General features: G+C 40.6%; 1 protein-coding gene across 1 annotated transcript; it reads right to left on the reverse strand.

The window, feature by feature from the left end:
- Positions 1-3,237: 3,237 nt before the first annotated feature.
- Positions 3,238-17,975, reverse strand: LOC133481347 (leucine-rich repeat-containing protein 52-like). The gene is made up of 3 exons (XM_061780569.1): positions 17,490-17,975; positions 15,914-16,452; positions 3,238-6,289 (listed from the first exon to the last, which is right to left on the reverse strand). Exons 1-3 carry the CDS (start codon positions 17,597-17,599, stop codon positions 5,976-5,978), a joined length of 963 nt encoding a protein of 320 aa, XP_061636553.1. The 5' UTR covers positions 17,600-17,975; the 3' UTR covers positions 3,238-5,975.
- Positions 17,976-21,494: the final 3,519 nt, after the last annotated feature.

The raw sequence follows: 21,494 nt of genomic DNA on the forward strand, positions 1-21,494 counted from the left end.
ATAAAACAATGAAATTAAATAATTTAATTTTCTTATAATGTCAGACGGGTCCAACAAATGAGCCAAATATATATATTTAAAAAAGCTGTTTGTATTGAATTTACCATTTCTTTCAAAGAAAAAATAATTCATACACACACATTAAAATAAAAACGTGTGTGAATGTGTGTGGTGACGCATGACAAGCAAGAGAAAAAAAAAAGCAAAAGACATGAGCGCTAATTTTGATGCTCTGACTTTAACTGCGCCCTTGACGTTTATCTTGCGTGTGCATGTGTTTGTGTGCATGTGGGCGTGTGCGCGCGTGTGTGGCTGACAGATGCAGGAAATTTGTGTGGCTGAAGATGTGCGACACATTTGGACTACTAATGGCCATAGCTGGTGGAAACAAAACAGCATGCATATTTCCTTCCCATCCAATGAGTGTTTTCTATTCAATACAGAGCAGTGAGACACCTGCAGAATTGAAACGTATACATTTACAACCCTGTAATCCGCATACGTTGTTATTTTGTCAGCCATTCAAACATACATCTTTCTTTTGAACCCATGGGGCAGTAAAGAGTGAGCATCAGGAATTCTGCCTAGCAACAAGCTAGATAAAAAAGGACATCTCTCTTATATATAAAAATTGTGTATGTCTGTGTAGAAAAAAAAAATCTGTTATGTTTTTTTTTATTTTATGAGAAAACTAATACACAGTGGAAGCTGCCAAGTCAAAATGATTTGGAATTTCTCCAAAAGTGCTTTTACAACCTTTTTGTTTTTTCTTTGCAATGCAATGCACCACAGAACGGTACCAGTGAAAAGGTATTACTGTACTGTACTGAATGAACTAATATATATATATATATATATATATATATATATATATATAAATATTTCTTGACTTTAAATTAAAATTAAATACAATTAATTGTTTATTTTAATAATTACATTTTAGTTTAATTTTTTTACTTTTTATTTTAAAATTTATTATTTTCATAGTTAAAAGGAATTTTACAATACATTCAAACTTAATTACAAATTTTAAAGTTAAAATTATAATTGTATTATATAATTACAACTACTTATTTTTAAATTACTTTTAATCAAAATTAGCTAAGAAATCATTTTTATTTTACTTATTGTTAAAATTGAACAAAAAATTAAAAAGTGTCTAATAATTAAATAGAACTTTTAAAAATATATAACTACTTGTAATCTACATTAATTAAAATGAATATCTTTTAATTTAATAATTACTTTTTTCCCTTTAAAAAAATGTTCCTTTGCATACAAATAGAAATTGTGCATGGGGAAAACATATAATATTGTATATAACATTTATATTTATAAAGGGGAGTTCACAAATCAGCCCAGTTGAAACTGTTGTTTGTATGTAAAGAACTATGCTGCTTTTGTGATAAAAAATATTATAACTGTTAAATATCAAAAACATATTTTGATAATTAGATTCATTCAATTAGATTCATATTTCATCGTATTTTTGTAATTTATTTAATTTAAATTAATTAATTAAAATCCCATCTATATATATATATATATATATATGAAATAGTATATGCACAATAATGAATTTTGAATTTTGTGATTAAGCCTCAAGCAGAATTCAAAGAAAAATGTTTGTAATGTTAACAAAGCTAAAAAAACAAACAAAAGAAATTTAGATCCCAGCTAGATTTGATTCATTTTTGTCCTTTGCCCTCATCCCACCGCTCCATTTAGTTACCCAGTTATGAAGTACTTTTGTGTAGTGCTGCTCGGCCTTGGTGGAGGTAATGACATGGGGGATGAACCACTGATTTTGAGGGTGAGCTCATTCCGTGTGATTGTGTCGCTCCACTTACATACACACACACACACACACACACACATACACATACATACACACTGAAAGCAGGCCAACAGGCCGCGGTCATCCGAGCCAGTCACTTAGATTCCCGTTGAGCTGGGCGACGCTCTCGATCACCCTGACGTGGTCTCCGTGCGTTAGCCTGATCCACTTCCTCCACCAGCACAGGTTGGCATCCCGGAGATAGCCGCGTGTCAAACACACACACACACATTCTCAAGAGTTTACGTACACGCGCATGGCATTAAAGGTAACTTGCACATGTTTTTCTGTTATTTTACATTCATCTGTTGTTTTTTTGGTTTAAGGTACTTTTATATGTTGGGTGTGTTTTGTGTGTGCATGGAAGGCCGTTTGAGCATTTATTCCATGTCCTTGATATCCAGTTTAAGGTCCACGTATGTACTAGTATGCTCTTTGTCCTCACTAGTAAGACAATTCAAAGCACTAGTAGAACAACTGTTTCACAAGTTCTGTTTTTCCCACTACTATATATTTCTACACACTAGCAGGACAACTTTAGCATACTAGCAGGACACCTGCATGTTTTCAGTGAGGTAAAACTACTAGTGAGCATTTTGGTGTTAGTAGGGTCCAGGAGGCTACTAGTGTATCACACCTGCCTACTAGTTGGGTATAAAGAATAAGAAAAAGATATGCAGAGTTGGGTCTAGAAGTTTTACTAGTGCAGCAGTATGGCAAGCCGTTTGAGCATTTATTCACTATCCGTCTAGTGTGCTGAATGTATTAGTACACTCGTAAGTCCTCACTGGTAAGTCAAACCATCATACTAGTAAAACAACAAGGGTGCACTAGTAAAACAACTCCATGTTACTAGTGAGGCAAAACTGTACACTAGTTGACATTTGCACAGTACTATCAATAGTGAAGCACTAGATTTCAACTAGTACTATTCTATAACGTCACATAGTAGTATTTTATAATGCCACAAGTAGTACTAGTGTCATTTAGTGCACTGACAATTTTTTATTACCTAGTAACAAGTAGCTGAATATCAAGGATATCAAATAAATACATCCTTGATAAGCAACTAAAAGTCATTGTATTGTCTGTATGCTCTTTGTCCTTACTAGCCCTGCAATTTAGGCATACTAGTTGGGCAGCTACATGTTATCGGTGAAGCAAAACTACTAGCGTGTGACACATGCCTACAAGTGGTGTCCAGCAGTGTTACTAGTACAGCACCAAGGCAAGCTGTTTTAACCATTTATTCAATATCCTACTAGTTTGCTGAACTGTCCATGTACTAGTACACTCCACTCTTAGTCCTCACTCGTAAAACAGTGCACTAGTAGAATGACTTAAGGCAGGGATGTCAAACTCAAATTCACGGTGGGCCAAAATTAAAACTTGGGACAACGTCGCGAGCCAAATTCAATATTTAATGAAACATCACTGCGATGCGCATCTTTCCCTTCTCAGCAGAAATTTAGCGTTAAAGTTTATCATATGACAACAAACTTAAATTTTGCTGAAACACTGAATCTGGAATAAACAAACTTTAATATATAAACACATGAGAAATCAAATTTGCGATAAAAGACATCAGTGGTATTTGTTCGTTGTTTGCTATTTAAATAGATAACATGAATTCTTCTGTCTCTCTATCTTCTATTTATCTCCCAACTACCTCTCTTTTGGATGTAAATCTGTTTTCAAAGGCCAACAACAAAACAACCCAAACAAATAAGAATGTCTTTTACTGTCTGTCTTTTACTTTAGTGAACAGATAATCTGCCTCCCACCTGTCCTGGAAGTTAACAGTTTTCCATCTTTCTTTTGGCCATTTTTGGGAAGGGGAAGTGTAAATTTGCCCGAGGAGACCGGTAGCATAGTTGCTAACGACAGCAACAAAAAGGCAAGGGGCGCTCACCGGTCTAGACTGATGGGCCAACACACTAGCAAAGCATTCTGGGATTTGTAATTTTAATGGCGCATGTGCTATATAGTGGCGGGCCAGCTCTAATACACATTTGATGTAGTCTTGCGGGCCAAATATAATTACATCGTGGGCCAAATTTGGCCCCCGGGCCTGAGTTTGACATATATGACTTAAGGGAACCTGAAGTACAACTAATGAAGTGCTAGATGTTAACTCGTACAATTTTATAATATCACGAGTAATATAAATAGCGAGCAGTGTCAACTAGTGCAGTTTTTCTCCACTAGTAACATGTAGTTGGATATCAAGGATATGGTATTTAAAGTATTTATTTTATATCCTTGATATCCCAAATGCTTGTGTGTGTGTGCATGTTTGTGTGGTGTGTGTGTGTTTCATTCAAAATTCTTAGCATCACGAGTTGCCAAGAGATAAGTCCAGTAACAAAAAAAGCTCTGTGTGTTCTCATGAGAATTCAGTAGGATATCGTACAAAAAAATGTAAGCATTATTTTTAATAATCCCTCGCATATTTGTTATTCAATATTCATGAATTTAACTGTTGTTGTTTTTTTCCTGTAGAACCTATCCCCAGCTATTCGCTGAAAAATCTATCTATCGGCCAAATCCCTGTCTAAATAGGAATTGGTGTCAAGGAAGTATGTTGAAGTAGTACATCTCGACAGAGAGACAATCGTTCTATGTCGGGAGGAGTAAAATTTAGCCTGGGTTGTTAGAGGAATTTACAGCGAGCCTTCACCATGAAATAATCTGCAACCTTTTATCTTTAAGGGTAATGTTTTAACATGAGTTTGACATGAAAATGTTTTGGGATCGTAGACGGTGGTATATTTATGGTTTAAACTATTAATATAGGCATTTTTAAGGGGGTATCAATTACTCGTGTCTGTCGGTATTTGGGGCAGGACATAAAATTACATTCAATTAGATGGAATGAAATGGAAACCGTAAAATAAAAAATGAAAACAAATCCAATCCAATAATAATTTTAAAAATTTAAAAATTTTAAAGGAACATGTGAAGTGCGCAGTACCAATTATTTTGATAAAATCAAAGGTGTCAAAAAGTGTCTTTCGGTACTAATGAACAAAGTAAAATTTGAATTGCAGTTAAAATAACAAACAAAAAGAAAAGATGATAAAGAAAATAAAAGATAATAAAACAAAGATTTTTTTGAAAAAAATAAATATTGCAATACAAGAAAATAAACAAAGTGCCTCTTTTTTAAGTAACTAAAACAAATTAAAATGTCATTTTACAATAATAATAATTACTTAATTAAAATACAATACAAGACATTAGACAGTTAAATTGAATAATTATAAAGTGTTAGCAATTTTTGGGGTAGAAAATCCTACTAGATTCCCAGGCGACTGGTAAATGCGCATGTGCAGGGGGTTATTGCTCTCAATAATCTTCCCTTTTCACAAGGTGAATGCATACAGTTGATCTTCTGGTTTACACACACACACACACGCACACACACACGCACGCAAACACACACACACACACACTTTGTATTCACACCTAAAACACACATTCCGTCCTTGTGTTAAGGAATACAGTATATTGACAATAACAAAGGCTGTGTTCGGAAACATTCACTTGCTCCCTACTCCCTAATTACGTCATAGTCACAGATTCTTTTTTTTTTTTTTTGGGGGTGGGGGGGGGGACGACCTAACCTCCATTATTTGCTAAAAACATCACTTAGTCATGATTCATGATTTTGTGCCTGGACCAAAGCTTTGCCCAAGTTAAACGTATTGGTTTGGTGCCATCTTCTGGCCTCCTGGTGCCAAGGAACTCTGTTGAAGTTAGTTGAGGAGCTTTATTAGTAGTGCGTTGCCACCATCTTATAGCATATGTAGGTAATTATAAACCTTTTTTTGGGGGGGGGGGTGTCAATTACTCGCAAATATTCGTTGTTCGTGGCAGAGCTCGGTCGCTGTCCCCATCCCCCCTTCGAATAGTTCGCTCTTACTTTTCTAGCGACCAACGGTTGTTCACTACTTTTCAAGCTGCATTGTGGGATACGTTAGGGGAAAACCCATACTCACTCCACATTCGAACAGCACTACAAAATGGTGACCTCACTATATAGGGCGCTGTACAGTGGTTAGGGAGTGATTCCGAACACAGCCCAAGAGAACGAGATCCACGGATGCAGTCTTTGGTCTCAGAGTCATCGGCGACATCAGACCTGCACGCCAGGCTTGCTCACGTCTCCGTTTCCCTGCTTGCCCCCGCCGCCCCCCCTGGCGTCCTCGTCGTCGCTGTCCAGCTCCTCGCTCTTGCGTTTGCTGTAGCGCTCGTGCAGCACCATGAGCACGCCCATCACCCACGCCGACACGGTGCCAGCCGAGAAGATGACGAAGCCGATAGCCACGAAGAAGAGGTAGTCCCAGTAGCCCAGGCCCTGGTGGCAGTCCGCCCGCAGCTGCATTCCCACCTCGGCCAGATGCCGGCCCGCAAGCTCGGCCGGGTTGTGGCACACCGTCTGGCCCTCGTCTGGAGCCGAGCGAGACATTATCGAAGGAGAGGGAAGAAGGAGAAACCATCTTTATTAAACATTTGCATGTGACGACAAAAAGAAGAGACGAGTCGATTTTTTGCTTTGTGTTGAGAGACAAGATTTTTGTTACGAGTGAGTTTCTGGTTTCCATGTTAGTTACGCCTCTAACTTGTATAAATGTAGTTTTGACAGGCAAGATAGATCAACATGTCAGCTCTTATTTCCAGGTTCCAGCATCTAAATGTGGTGTTCAGCTTGATAATTAAGTTTTCATCGATATGTTCCAATACTTTTACTCATCTAAAAATATGCTATCTTGGATCTTCTTTGATGATTACATTTACACAATTTAGGTGTAACAAAGATGAAAACAAGCAATACTAGTAAATAAAAGCTGAACTGTTTTTTAAATAGCTGAACTCTCTCTTGTTTTGTCTTTTGACGTCAAACCCAAATGTTGTCAGTCTACAGCCAAAATAAAGGAATTTGTCTCACTTTTCCAAGACTTTTGGAAGAGAGTTCATGTGTACATGTGCATTTTTAAGGGGAATTTGATCATATATCTCATTAAAAGGGGGAATTAAGTCACAATTCAAGTCACAAGGGCGCTTTCACCCTCCGATGGAGCAATCAGAAACAGGAAAGCAATTGAGGATGTGTTTTTTTTCCCCCTCCCTTTTATCACCTTATCTAACTTCAACTCTCATTAGCAGCACACTAATTGACATCCTCATCATCAACCCCCCCCGCCCCCCCACGCTTTGTGTTAAGTTGACTCTGCGATTAATAATGACGTGAGAGGACGAAGGAGAGGAAAGACAATTAGACGGCGAGGGAGCACTGGACAAATGTCCAATTTGTGTTTTTTTTTTTTTTTTTATGGAATACATAGCTAGTCGGTGATTCAGTTTCAGTGCTTTAGGGTAAAATTGATTGCACGTCATGAATTTCTGTGACTCGTCAAGCAATTATTTGCATAACTTATATTCTAGTTCCTACAATGTGCATGGTTAATTGTAAAATTATATTATACAATATGAACAAATTATTTTAACTCGTTTAACTCCTTTACTTGATCATCATTTCCTTTACTCTGGCCATATTTTTTTTCCTTGGCTTGTGCGCAACAAATTCTACCTAGCAGCAAGTGGTTCCAATTTCAAAATTAATATACTGTGCACAATAAAAGCCAATTATTTTAATTATTTAGTTTTCTTGCTTCCAAGATTGACATTTTTTTAAAAAAAATTTATTTGGGGCAAAAATAATTTTGCTGCACAATTTCTGCCAAATGATTTTAGAGAGGGTACAGGTAGTTAAATTATTTTATACGATATACTTAAATTATTTTTTGAATGATTTCGATCTAAGTGTTCCATTTTTTAAACTCCTAGTCTGTCTTTCCAATTTTATTTTTTTGTTGGCAGTGGGGACACAAAAGATTGATCAGCTAATTTTGTCACACAATTATTTCCATAATTAAAAAAAAAATGAATCCAGAGTGCCTAGTTCATTTAAAAATAAATGTTTATTAAATAAATTTAATATTTCACAGACTCTCACAGCCTGTTTTCTTAAAGAATGCACTCCATGATTTCTAAATTCCATTAAAAGGTATTATTATTATTATTATTATTAATATTATTATAGTAAATTAGTATAAACCCCTAAAATAAAGATTCCAATATAGCTACTCTACAGTATCTATGTAATTTTCTCAGTAATACAGACAATTTATTTTGAATCCATATTTTGAAAAATAAATAAATAAACTGTAGAGTGGAGTCTGGCCCCTTTCTCTTTGGCCGATGGCTCACACTGTCCATTAATGTACACTCAGACATCAGACAAGCCAAAGGGTCCGAACACTGCAAATGAAGGATGGATGGAGGAATGGTCGGGAACGATCTACGCCAGGACGCGTTTTGGTTTCGTTGCGACAGGCCAGGCTTCCTCTTCCTGCCTCCTCCTCGCCAAACACCTCCCTCGTGACAATTCCTTCTACTGTCACTTCGCCTCCATCACTCTCTGTCACCCTCCATCTGCACCCTCTGACACTGATGCATGGCCTTATATGAAAATTACATTGTTGGACACTACAGCAGTCTAGTTAACATTGCAATTTGCCTTTACAGTATTCCTTAACATTTATTATTTATTATAATATTTATTGGTATATTTAATTACTGTAATGCCCTCGCATGCGGTAAAGTAGAGCCACAGTCGTTTACCAAACGCCAGTAGAACGGTAAAACATAGCGAGCACACTCGGGCGAAAGCTGCTGTCGGCCTCAGCTCACGCCCAGACTCGCCGACGTCACACGCACACTCCACCAGGCCCCGCCTCTTAAAAGCACATGCATGTAGTGGCTGTGTACTACACTGACACTACAATATGTACAGTATTTTCTATGCTTGCTTTTTACAGTATGCTTGCTTTTTTTGTCTTCAAATATGTTTACAATGCGTTTGAAAAAGTATGTTTTAATGACTTGAATAAGTTTAAAGCGTGTAGGGGGTAAAACTACAAAATGATATGGCCTCTGTATATGGCTGATTTTCAGATTTATGATAATTTAATTATATCGTGTAAATCTGGCAATTTACTCTGGGTTCTGTATTAATTATAGCATACAAAGGTAAAAGAAAAAAATGTACTCCAAAAACAGCTCTGCAGGGATTATGATAATGGATCATGTTGTATGTGTTAATTTAGCCAAAAATATAAACATTTAAAGAACAATGTAGGAAAAGCATTACAGTATCATAATTTATTCATACAGTATCGATCCATCCATCTATTTTCCGTATCGACTACCCCTGCTGACTTAGGGCGAGAGGCATGGTACACCCTGAACTGGTCGCCAATCACAAGGCACAGAAAGGCAAACACCTCTGGACAATTTGGAGTCTTCAATGAACCGAATATATAAATTCTTGGAAAGTAGGAGGAAGTCGGAGGAAACCCACGCAAGCACAGGGAAAACATAAACTCCGCTCGGAAAAGACAGAGCCGAGATTCGAACCAAGGACCTTTCAACTGCGACCACTCGGCTAACATGCCGCCATATGGTGGTGATTATAGCATTGCGAAAACAACAAACCTAATGGCTGACTTTATAGGACTTAGTGCCGCTGCATTGGAATTCTGTGCAGGTTGTAAGGACAAATGCAAATGACTACGTAATGAGTTTGATCCAAGGTTATCAAACACCGCGCACATCAATAACACCCGCCATCTTCTTTCACACTTTATTTGCAAGATTTTAATTCCAATTTAATCAGCTCCATCAACCTCTTTACAAAGTAAGAAGAAGTGCTGGACATTTTCACAGTGGACTTCAGTGACAGATAAGCGCGCTGACAAGAGGCGCAAATGTCAAGGACGTCCCTAACAGAGACAGCTTTTCCTGCCCTGACTTACTGACTGATGGGAAATGGGGATTAAAAAAAAATAAAATAAAAAATAAAAACTGTGAGAAAAGAAGCAGGACCTCATCTCGCTGTTTATCAGAGGTGGGAAAACTACTCACATGCTGTACTTGAATATGTATGTATATGTAATATGTGACAGATAAGCGGCGCAAACGTCAAGCACGTGCCTGACAGAGACAACTTTTCCTGGCGTAATTGATTGACTGATGGGAAGTGAGGAAATTAAAAATGAACACACACGCACACACACAAAGTGACAAAGAGACTCCTTAAGTAAAAGTAAAAATGTACGGTCTGAAATGTACGCAACTACAAAAGTAAAATTTTTTACTTTCAATAAAATAGCGGGCGGCGCGGTGAACGACTGGTTAGAGCGTCTGCCTCACAGTTCTGTGGACTCGGGTTCAATCCCCGGCCCCGCCTGTGTGGAGTTTGCACGATCTCCCCGTGCCTGCGTGGGTTTTCTCCGTGCACGCCGGTTTCCTCCCACATCCCAAAAACATGCATGCTAGGTTAATTAATTGTTAATTAATTCTAAATTGCCTGTAGGTGTGCATGTGAGTGCGAATGGTTGTTTGTTTGTATGTGCCCTGCGATTGGCTGGCAACCAGTTCAGGGTGTACCCCGCCTCCTGCCCGATGATAGCTGGGATTGGCTCCAGCACGCCCGCGACCCTAGTGAGGAGAAGCGGCTCAGAAAATGGATGGATGGATGGATGGATTTAAATAGTGTAAATTGCCAAATTAATTGATACTCTACGAATACGTTATCATAATCCTATGTTTTCCTTTTAATTGTGTATCTTGTAATTCACACAGAGCACAGAGTAAAATTCCCAAATGAATCTCTACTATGTGACAATCCGCGTCACAGTTCTGAGGCTCAAGGTTCGAAACTCGGCTCTGGCTGTCCTGTGTGCTTGCGTATGTTTGCTCCGGGTATTCCGGCTTTCTCCCACTTTCCAAAAATATGCATGTTAGGTTCATTCATTCATTCATTCATCTTCCGTACCGCTTCTCCTCACATGGGTCACGGGGGGTGTTGAAGCCTATCCCAGCTATCTTCTGGCGAGAGGCGGGGTACACCCTGAACCGGTCGCTAACCAATCGCAGGGCACATATAAACAAACAACCATTCGCACTCACATTCACACCTATGGGCAATTTAGAGTCTTCGCTTTACCTACCATGCATGTTTTTGGGATGTGTGAGGAAACCAGAGTACTCTGAGAAAACCCACGCAGGCACAGGGAGAACATGCAAACTCCACACAGGCGAGGCCAGTTTTGAACCCGGGTCCGCAGAACTATGAGGCAGACATGCTAACCGGTCGGCCACCGTTAGGTTCATTGAAGACTTAAATGCTCCTCACGTGTGAATGTGAGTGTGAAAGGTTGTTTGTCTATACGTGCCCTGCCATTGAGTGGCAACCAGTCCAGGCTGTACCCCGATCTTATCACCCAAAGTCAGCTCCAATAGGATCCAGCTCACCCACAACTTAGGCAAGTATTACTGCCTGCCTGCAGTCCAGACCTGTCTCCCATTGAAAATGGAGACCTGGACTGTTGAAAAGCTGAAGTTGTACATCAAACAAGAATGGCAAAGAATTCCACCTACAAACAATTAGTGTCCTCAGTTCCCAAACGTTTATTGAATATTGTTAAAAGAATAGGTGACGAAACACAGTGATAAACGTGACCCTGTCCCAGCTTTTTTGGAACGTGTTGCAGCCATGAAATTCCAAGTTAATGATTATTTGCTAAAAACAATAAAGTTTATGAGTTTGAACATTAAATATCTTGTCTTTGTAGTGTATTCAATTAAATATAGGTTGAACATGATTTGCAAATCATTGTATTCTTTTTTATTTATGTTTAACACAACGTCCCAACATCATTGCAATTGGGGTTGTAGATAATTGATAGGTCATGGAAGGATAATCAGCATATAGATGTACACTCTCAGTCAAGAGAGCAGACCTCCGCCAAGGAAGATGCTAAAAAAAGTAAGAAAAATGGTGGTTTGAACTTCAGGTTTTGTGTGAGTTTTGAAGCTCCCCCCCCCCCCCCCACCCCCCAAACACAATCAAGTGATTATCTAAAGCTGGAGGGTTTGAAATGTGCGCTGATGTTATCAAGGAGCTTAAACGCAATCATCGCGCTGCCTAAGAATAGTTGACCTTTTCCGCATTCACGCCTTCGCTCTCGTTCTCAAACGTTAGTCAGAACGCTGTCGTCCTCCTTTTTCAGTTTCTCCATAGCAGCTCCTCTTCCTCTGGCAGAGGATAAGTACAGAGCCATACTGAAGGTCGGCTCGAAGCTAAAAGCTCTTATCGCTTCGTTTTTATAATTTTTTTCATTTAGTCTCCTTTCAGCCCCATTTCACTCTGTTTCACTCAGCCATCCTCCCGTTTCGCTATTCACTACATGGACAAAGTATTGAAATGCTCCTCTTAACCCTTGTGGTATGTTGTGTGTCAGATCTCTTTCAAAGTCTAAAATAAATAAATAAATCAACAAAAAGTTTCTAAAAATGTAAAAAGTATCTAAAAATTTAGATTTAGATTTAGATTTAAAAAACAAAAAAGAAAAAGAAATGGAAAAAAATAACACTAATACAATATTATGAGTGACTATGTTACATGTGCATGAAAAAAAAAACATGCATGAAATGTTTTTATTTTTTTAACTGATGTTACGTGTGAATGAATCAAATGAAAATGACAACAACAAAAAGAAAGTTATGTGTGACTGTTAACTTTCATGTGGGATATTTTCAGCTGTTTTGAAAAAAAATAAATAAATAAAAACATCTCCAGGTGCCCCATTACTTTTGTCCATGTATTGTTGCGTTATGTTTTGGCTAGGGCTGCACAAGTAGGCCAGCTGAATTGGATATGTGTCCAATGTGCTGAATAATATATGCTGTGCCTGTATTGAATGATGCAATTGTCTTTAATGAATTTGAGTGGCGGCCTCATCCCGAACCTGTTTTGTTCCAGATGCTTTGTTTTGTCACACCACTGCGGCACTTCTCTTGCGTTCATTGCGAAAAAGTCCACTTTCACTTCTTCCCTAAGAGGTGGAAATAACGTCTGTGGAACAGTGGCTTACTTTGCCCACGTCTTGATGCAGAGCGCTTGTCCGACTCAACGCGTCAGGCCGCTCGACCGTTCACTGACAATTAGCGAGAGGAACTGCAAGAGAGTGCAACGCTGCAGGCGCAAAGGAATAAATAGCATAGAGACACTACATGGAAGCTTTTCCCACAAATGAATATGAACACAAACAGTGGACACTCTTCAATAACCACAAAGGGTATCTGTCATGACAAAGGGGAAAAGAAACCGATCCTTATATAGCACATAATGTTGCCTCCAATGTTAGCTTCCAACATTAGATTTCAAACTCAAGTTCCAACGTTATCTCTAACTTTAGCGCTCAATGTACACTTAAATGGTCGTTCTAACATTAACTTCAACAGTAGTTCTAAAGTTCAACGTTAGCCTCCAAAGTTAGCTTCCAGTGTTATTTCTCACGTTGGCGCTAAGAAGGACGAACATTAGCTTCCAATGTTAGCGCCAACCTTAGCTTCTAACATTAGTTCATTAATGATAGCAACAACATTACCTAAAATGTTAGCTTTCAATATTAGTTTCAACGTTACCCTCTAATGATAGCAACAACATTACCTAAAATGTTAGCTGCCAACGTTAACGTCAATGTTACCTTACTATGTTAGCTACATTAGTGCTAACTTTAGCTTCAATGTTATCTTCTAAAGTTAGTTTCCAAAGTTACCTCTGACATTAGAGCTAAGAAGACTAATGTTAGCCTCTGAAGTTAGCTTCCAGTGTTCGCTACAACATAACCTCCAATGTTAGCTTCCAATGTAAGCTTTAAAGTTACCTTCTATTGTTAGCTTCACCATTAGCTTCATTAGTAAGCTTCCAACCTTATCTTCGCTGTTGGCTTGTGAATTTAGCTTCAAACATTACCTCTGACAATAGTGCTAAAGTAAGACTAACATTAGCTTCTGACATTAGCTTCCAACATTAGCTTTAAATGTAACTGCTAACATTAGCTCCCAATGGTAGTTTCAATGTTTCAACAGGGTACCAACAGATGGGGGCCTCGGTGACAATAAAACAAATATAATAAACCAATTACTCCTCCATACAAAATGTCTATATTTATGCTTGATGTAATACCTTTCCATTAAATTACTTTCAATTCCCAGTTAATTTCCATTAATTCCTATAATTCCGATAAAGTTTCCAATTTGGAATATTTCCAAACTTAACTTCTGATGAAAATTTACGTGAAACCTTCCCAACATTTACAGGGATTATCACACCCCTTGCAAACCCTATAAGTAACCATGTTAAAGTGAGGGGAAGCGCTTTCTATGAGACGGCCCAAAGCCCTGTTTTATAGAAAAAGTGCTTTGGCGCCATCTTGTTTACGCCATTACTCACTATTTGCAGCAGGGCTCTGTCCCTATCCCCCGTGAATAGCGAGGGATTACTGTAAATGTGGTTTAATTTTCGTTAGGACTATGTGTGCCCTTGGAAATGTTTCTCCACTGTGAAGGGGTCCCTCGGGCCAAAAAGTTTGAAAAACCCTGTCTAAAGCACTTAACTGGCTTCACACACATACGCAGCATTAACTGTGACTTTTCCCATCAACAATGTCCCACAGGGTTTTCATGCCGTCTCCATGTAGTACACACAGTGGGATAACGGTGCGATAAGTGTGCCGCTATCTGAGATTAAACTGCAGCCGCAATCGCATCATCTTAATGAGCTGACGTGACAACAAGCAATATGGAGACCTTGGGGTGTCTTTGGAATACTTTAAGAGATACTGGCCCCTCACACGCGGGCTATTATAGATTTATTTCTCCATGTTTGCCAAATTGGCGCAAAGACTGACTCTGACATGATAGTGATCCTTTTAAGTCCCGCTTCGATGAGCTCTGTCTAGCCCAGGGGTGCCCAAAGTATGGCCATAGCCGGGGGCATCTGCAGCCCATTTTGTGTTTTTTATTGGCCCACCATATATTCTGTTAATAAAAGTAAAGACGACCCGTATTTAGGGTATCTAAGGTTACCAGAAAAACACTGACAAATATAAATGTAACAAAAGTTGAATGCTGCAAGATATCCCACATTTTGTTTTTAAATGATCTTCAAGGGTAAAAAAAAGGTCAAATGAAAGTTTGCCACATGATTTTGTATTTCAAATTTTAAATAAATGTGAATGTTAGATGAGTTCTTTTTTTATATGTTAAAAAAAAACAAGTAGTGACCATTCATTGCATTTTTGTTTCATGATATCATGCAATTTTATTTTAAGTACAGTTGTGTTTTAGATATCACACTGATACAGTGGGCCCCTGCATATTCGTGGTTCTGCATTCGCAAATTCACCTACCTGCAGATTTTTGGGCGGAATCTATCCTCCATTATTTGCGGAAACCCCCACTTATTAGCTTTTTTCCCCCACCCGATTCCCTACATATTCGCATTTTTTTTTTGTTTAACCCAAAACAAATTCATGGCAATTATAAGGAGTGTCAATTATTTGCGGATTTCACTATTCACAGTCAGGCCGGTTTCCTAGCTTCCATAAAATAGTGGGGGTCCACTGTACTATTAACTTTTTGCTTTGTCACTAGTAACACCAAGATGAGATTCAATCTGTGTTTTTGGTAAAGCCTGTTTCATAGACACAAGGTGTCTTCCTTTCCATTTTTTTTATGCCCCATTTGCGTTGAAAGCAACACTGATTTCAACTAATAATCTTAACGTGGCAAACAGTAAAAGCCATGTGAACTCAAACTTCAGACACAGCAATAATGCCTGTAATGATTTATATATTGGTGGGGTGGTCCCCTTAAAGAACTGAGAAAGTCAGTCCTGCGGAAGGACTTTGTACCCAAGGATTTGAACCCTGTTATGTGTTCCTACAGCTCATATGTGCATTTCCCCCAAAACATTTTTCATGTTGTCACTATAGTGTGCTGTGTGTAGAATTCTAAGGAAAACAAATCTTTATTCTATTTAAGAATAAGGCTGCCTGTAACATAACAAAATGTGGAAAACGTGAAGCACTCTGAATAATTTCTGAATGACTCTGAGAAACTCTTTCAAGACTTTTGAACAATTCCATCATCCACCCTCACCTTGGAACTTGAAGCTCTCGATCTGGACCCAAAGGCAGAGGTCTTCTGTGTCGCAGTCACACCTCCACGGGTTCCCGCTGAGTCCCAGAGACCTGAGGGCCGGCAGGCCGATCAGACCGCTGATGTTAAGGGCTGTCAGGTTGTTCCGGCTCACGTCCAGGACCTGTAGAGCCAGATTCTCGGCGAAGGCATCGGAGTGGATCTCCCCGAGACCCGGGTTGTCCGTCAACCGCAGCATGACCAGGGACGCCAGAGGCCCGAAAGTCCGCTCATCGATCTGCAGCAGGGCGTTGAAGGACAGGTCCAGATAGGCCAGCTTACGCAGGTTCCCGAAGGTGGACTCGGAGATCTCCGTGAGGGAGTTGTTACTGCAGTCCAGGTAGACCAGGTCGGACAGGTAGTTGAGCTGCAATGCCGGGAGGTCCCCTATTCGGTTGTTGGAAATGATGAGCTGCCGAGTGGCCAGGGGAAGATCGGCGGGGAACCGGGTCAGCTCCCGCCCGGCGCACTGGACCACCAGCTGGTCGTCGCACACACACCTAGGGTTGCAAAATTCCGGGAATGTTGGAAACTTTCCATGGAAGTTAATGGGAATTTATGGGAATAGACTGGGAATTTTTTTAATTGAAGGTTGGCTCTGAAAAGGGAACTTGTATATCTATATTTTGGGGAAATATCCATTCATCCATTTTCTGTAGTTCTTACCCTGATTAGGGTTGTGGGTGTGCTGGAGCCTAATCCAGGTGACTTCGGGTGAGAGGCTGGGAACACCCTGGGCTTGTCGCCAGCCAATCGCAGGGCACAACTAGACTCTCACATTGCCACCTGAGACAATTTTAGAATCTTTAATGATCCCAACATTCATGCTTTTGGTATGTGGGAGGGAGCCAGAGCACCAAGACAAACCTGGGGAAATAAATATCCATCCATCCATTTTCTGTACCGCCTTATCCTCACAAGGGTCCTGGGCGTGCTGGAGCCTATTCCAGCTATCTTCGGGCGAGAGGCGGGGTACACCCTGAACTGGTCGCCAGCCAATCGCAGGGCACATATAAACAAACAACCATTCACGCACACATTCACACCTAAGAGCAATTTAGAGTCGCATGTTTTGGGGAAGTGGGAGGAAACCAGAGTGCCCGGAGAAAACCCACGCAGGCACGGGGAGAACATGCAAACTCCACACAGGCGGGGCCGGCCTTCGAACCCCGGTCCTCAGAACTGTGAGGCGGATGTGCTAACCAGTCAGTTTTTCAATTTATGAAGCATCGCTCGGGCGATTGTTTTTACTTGATGTCATGAGCGTAGATTGAGTGAGCCAAAATGTTCAAGTTATGAGCAAGTTGAGTGAAGAGAAAAAAATGGAGCCATTAAGGTATTGTGTAGCCTTGATTTACTCTTGAATGTGATACATTTCTATGAAATTAACCTGAATTATTTAATTTCCATAATTCCATGAATAGTTTCCATTTTGGCACATTTCCAAAATCCTCATCTTAACTTCCCAATGAAATAAACCGGAAACTTTCCGGAAATTTACCGGAAATCTTCCACCCATTTGCAACCTTACACGCACCTGTCAGGGCAGCCGGCTGTCAGAGCCGGTGAGGGGGCCGCCCCCATCACGAAAACCAAGAGGGACAGGAGCCGCAGGGAGTGGGCGCCGGGCTGGCGGGGGACACGCATGACGGGGGCCGGAGCCCGGAGCGTCACGCAGCAGGGACACCCCCCCTGGTCATCCTGGACAGGCTCTTGGGATCCAACCTCTCGGGATCCAGCCTCTCTTAGTTAGTTAGTCCCAGGCGGGCGACACCCTGGTGGGCGAGCTTAGCGAACTTTGCCCCACCGAGCCACTGAATCACCCCGGTGGTGACTCATGCTGGTGAGTTACTTGTCCCCGGCTGAGTGCATGACGGGGTCGTCAGTTCCCGAGCCAAAGGGATGACCCGCGCATACTCCTCCAATCCGGGATGAGCCGTCTTTTTCCTCCTCCTGCGCGGCACGTCTCGAGGACTGATGCTGCGCGACGCGTTCTTCCCTCTGCTCGGCTCAGTGCACTACTGATGCTCCTGAGCGCGGAGCTGCCTCACTGAGCGCCTGTTCACGTGACCAGCAGTGAGTGTGTGTGTGTGTTTGTGTGTGTGTGCGTGAAGGGATAATTGCAGGGCTGATGTAATCAGGTGTTCATGCGTGCGCGAGACACACAATGAAAACAAATGAAACACAATGGAATTTAGTGGGAGACTCATAACGTTTGTCTTCCAAAATCGATTGTGAGTCTGTCCACTCCTCGTTCTATTCAAGACTAGGGCAGGAACATTTTGAACCAGTTGGATACCTGTCTTCGGAGATTTGCTTGCAGTAATGAATGTCCGAAATTAGTAGGGGACTCGTAATGTTTGCTCTCCTCAAAGCAGGGGTGTCCAACTCATTTTTGTCGCGGGCCACAACGCAGTTATGGTTCCACTCGGAGGGCCGTTATGGCTGGAAACCCATATGATTGCCTCATAACATATACACAAATTAATGGATAATTACTTTTGAAATCAGAAGCCAGTAAAAACTGTTTGTTCAACTACAGTATGAATCAATGTGTTTTTAAAAGGGGGGTTGGTAACAAAAAATGCTTGCAATATCAATATTTTTAAAAGTGAAGGCAATTTGCAATTTTGGTATTTTAGCAAGAAACACAAAGTCGATGCAGACTCTCGCGGGCCACATAAAATGACGTGGTGGGCCGGATCTGGCCCCCGGGCCACCAGTTTGACACCTGTGCCTTAAAGTCACCAGACTTGTCTTCAGTGACTTGCTTGCGGTATGTATGTAAATTTGGTGGGAGACACATCATGTTCTCCTAAAAAGATTGTGTATCTTTTCACTTCTCCTATTTTTAGGCAGTACTCAGGCAGCAGCATTTTGGGGAAACAAACTACTCCAACTATGAAAATTCTGAGTGTAAATATATGCTCAGTTATTTTACATTTGAATCGCCAGTGTTGAAAAATACTAAATTTTTTAAAGTGGCACTAAGCAGGCCCAAAAAAAAAAAAAAAAAAGGAATGTAAATTCAACACACCACAGGGAAGAGTAATGATAACAAGCCTGCCAAATTTGAATGGATAAAACAAACCGCTAAGTATATAAAATCAGGTTTCAAAACGTGAATAATGAGGGCCACATCTCAGCTCTCAGACGCTGTGGGCGTGTCGAATGGATGCGGCAAACTTCAAAACGGAATGGTTATTGTGGACTATAATCACCCGTTATGGAAGCTAAGCACGGCTAACACTCAACTGAGCAGCCAAACGAAATGACGTCACTTTGTTCTTATATAGTGGGGGGAGGGAACTTGCGCTAGAAAGTATACGCCCCAGCCCCGTGATGTCACGGGCCGGTCTTTTAACCCCGCCCACAAAATCAGGAAAATTCATACGATGAAACAGATGCTTAAGCTAGGCTGTATCACAACAATTCGAAACTATATTGTCATGTCTATGCATATGTTTTCAGCACTTCAAACATATTTAATATATTTAGAAACAAAATACGGCAATCTGCTTAGAGTCCCTTTAATGATGATGTTATTCCTGGCAAGAGTCGATTCTCTTTTCAATTTGCATGGCTATGTGATTTTCACCGTAATTTCTCTGTCTCAATCATCACTGGGCCCTAAAGCCCAGCAGCATCCGTCTGAATAACACACACACATATATAACAGACCTCATCACATACGCGCCACTGGCTAATTCCTACCCCTTCTGTCCCCCTCCCAGCGGCGTGTTGACTTCATTATGCATATTCACATTGAACTTCAGCCGCCGGTTTATTCATTCATTTTACATTTTTAATTGAGAGAGTCGGGAGAACAATGGACTGGGTAGGATGTTGATTGCCCCCATTGTCTAATTTAAATATTCTTCTTTGATTTGTTTTTTTTTGTCCTCTTCAGCTATTAGGCCAATCAGAACGGAGGAACCTTATCCCTCTTATGCCGGAACACTTTCACTGTGTCACAGTGGCGTTTTTAAGACGCCGCTGTGCTTTCTTAGTATTATAATGGTTATTTATTGAGAATCAGAGTCGATCAATGTTTCTAGAGGAGAGTGAGAAAAAAAAAGACAAAAGACTAATAGCACTAATTGTAAACAAGAAGAGAAAAGTAAATCATTATATATCTAGAACAATGAAACATAAGATATGAGTGTTGTATGGCGCAGTTGAGCTACACCCTGTGAGGGAAGGACAGGACAAGATAGGACAGGACAAGGACAGGAGAAGAAGCATGCAGGACAAGGGTCGTGAACCCGGCTGTACGACTGAAGTGTGGTGGGCGTGACTATGTAAATTATAAAAGTCGATAGGACGAGAGTGTGAGTGAGGGGATACCCAAGCAATTCGCATATTCATGAGTTATTTGTCGCAATAAGTGAGTGCCTGCAGACACAGGCAAGTGAATTGACACCGTTTCGCATGCACAATGACTGACAGAAGTGTGGCTGACGACTGCACCCAATCAATCGAGAGGCGGGATCAGGCCCAGGAGTCCACCCGAGAGCAGCCCGGCGGACGGGACACGTCCCACACTGAGGGACCCAGGGCGGTCCGCCGGCCCCACCGAGGCGCCCTGACAACCGGCCACCCGGAGGAGACTGCGGGGACCCGATGCCACCCCCCAGCCAACCCCTACCTGCATGGGGGGTGGGGGTTGTATCAGTTTCCGTAAAAGTAAAAGGTATGTATGGACCTCCAGAGGTTTTTTATTACGGGTGCACACCATCCTAAGAGTGAAAATGAATATTTATAGTGACATTACACTCACTTATGTGTGAAAGAGCCCATGAAAATGTGTGCCGTACACTTTCCTGCTCTGGTAATTATGTAACGGCCGCAGCCATTCATCAGCATTAGGTCGCTTCATTAGCTAAAATGACAGAGTGAGGGAACGGGTGGTCACCTCGGTGCGACCCCTGAAGGCAAAAAAATAAAAAATAAAAAATAAACCTTAATAAGCATGGACTGTGCAGACGAATGACCAGCAATCATCTTTTTAATTGCTTTGTTGCATTTTTCAATGTGTATTTCTATTGTTATCAGCAATAATAATTCCATCTGTAGCAGCTTGCTGTCACATTGATGCCAAGCATGAGTTGCCAAACAATCAATTGTTTACAGTTACTCGCAACAGTTAGTACAAAAAGATTCTTGGGCGATGAGCCACATGCTGCTTCACCAATATTAACTGATCACATAGCCTGATGCAAAACTTGAGTGGCTAAACATACAATTGTTTGCACTTACTTGCAATAGGGTAAAAAAATTAACTTACTTTGGCCATGCGCCGCATGCTGCTTCACCAACTCTAGAGACAAAAGCATTATTAAATGATCATATGTAGTGTTCTGCTGATATTAAACATGAGCTTCCTTAAGGTAAACAATGTTCAAATTTAAACTTGTAAGTTGCGTTTTACAAAAAGGACAGAATCTTTCCACTTCTCTAGTTCCCATCAGTACACAGGCAGCAGCATTTCGGAACATTAATTTACTTATTGAGTGATTACAAGCCTTTTTTCCACCGTACT

The sequence above is a fragment of the Phyllopteryx taeniolatus genome, chromosome 7, assembly GCF_024500385.1.
Source record: "Phyllopteryx taeniolatus isolate TA_2022b chromosome 7, UOR_Ptae_1.2, whole genome shotgun sequence".
NCBI lineage: Eukaryota > Metazoa > Chordata > Actinopteri > Syngnathiformes > Syngnathidae > Phyllopteryx > Phyllopteryx taeniolatus.

Bases quoted from the DNA above. Each gene is read 5' to 3' on its own strand.
- LOC133481347 (XM_061780569.1), bottom strand. From the start codon at position 17,599: ATGCGTGTCCCCCGCCAGCCCGGCGCCCACTCCCTGCGGCTCCTGTCC. The intron at 16,453-17,489 runs GTGCGTGTAAGG...TTGCAACCCTAG, and splicing joins ACAGCCGGCTGCCCTGACAG to GTGTGTGTGCGACGACCAGC. The intron at 6,290-15,913 runs GTGAGGGTGGAT...GCTCGGCTCCAG, and splicing joins CGAGAGCTTCAAGTTCCAAG to ACGAGGGCCAGACGGTGTGC.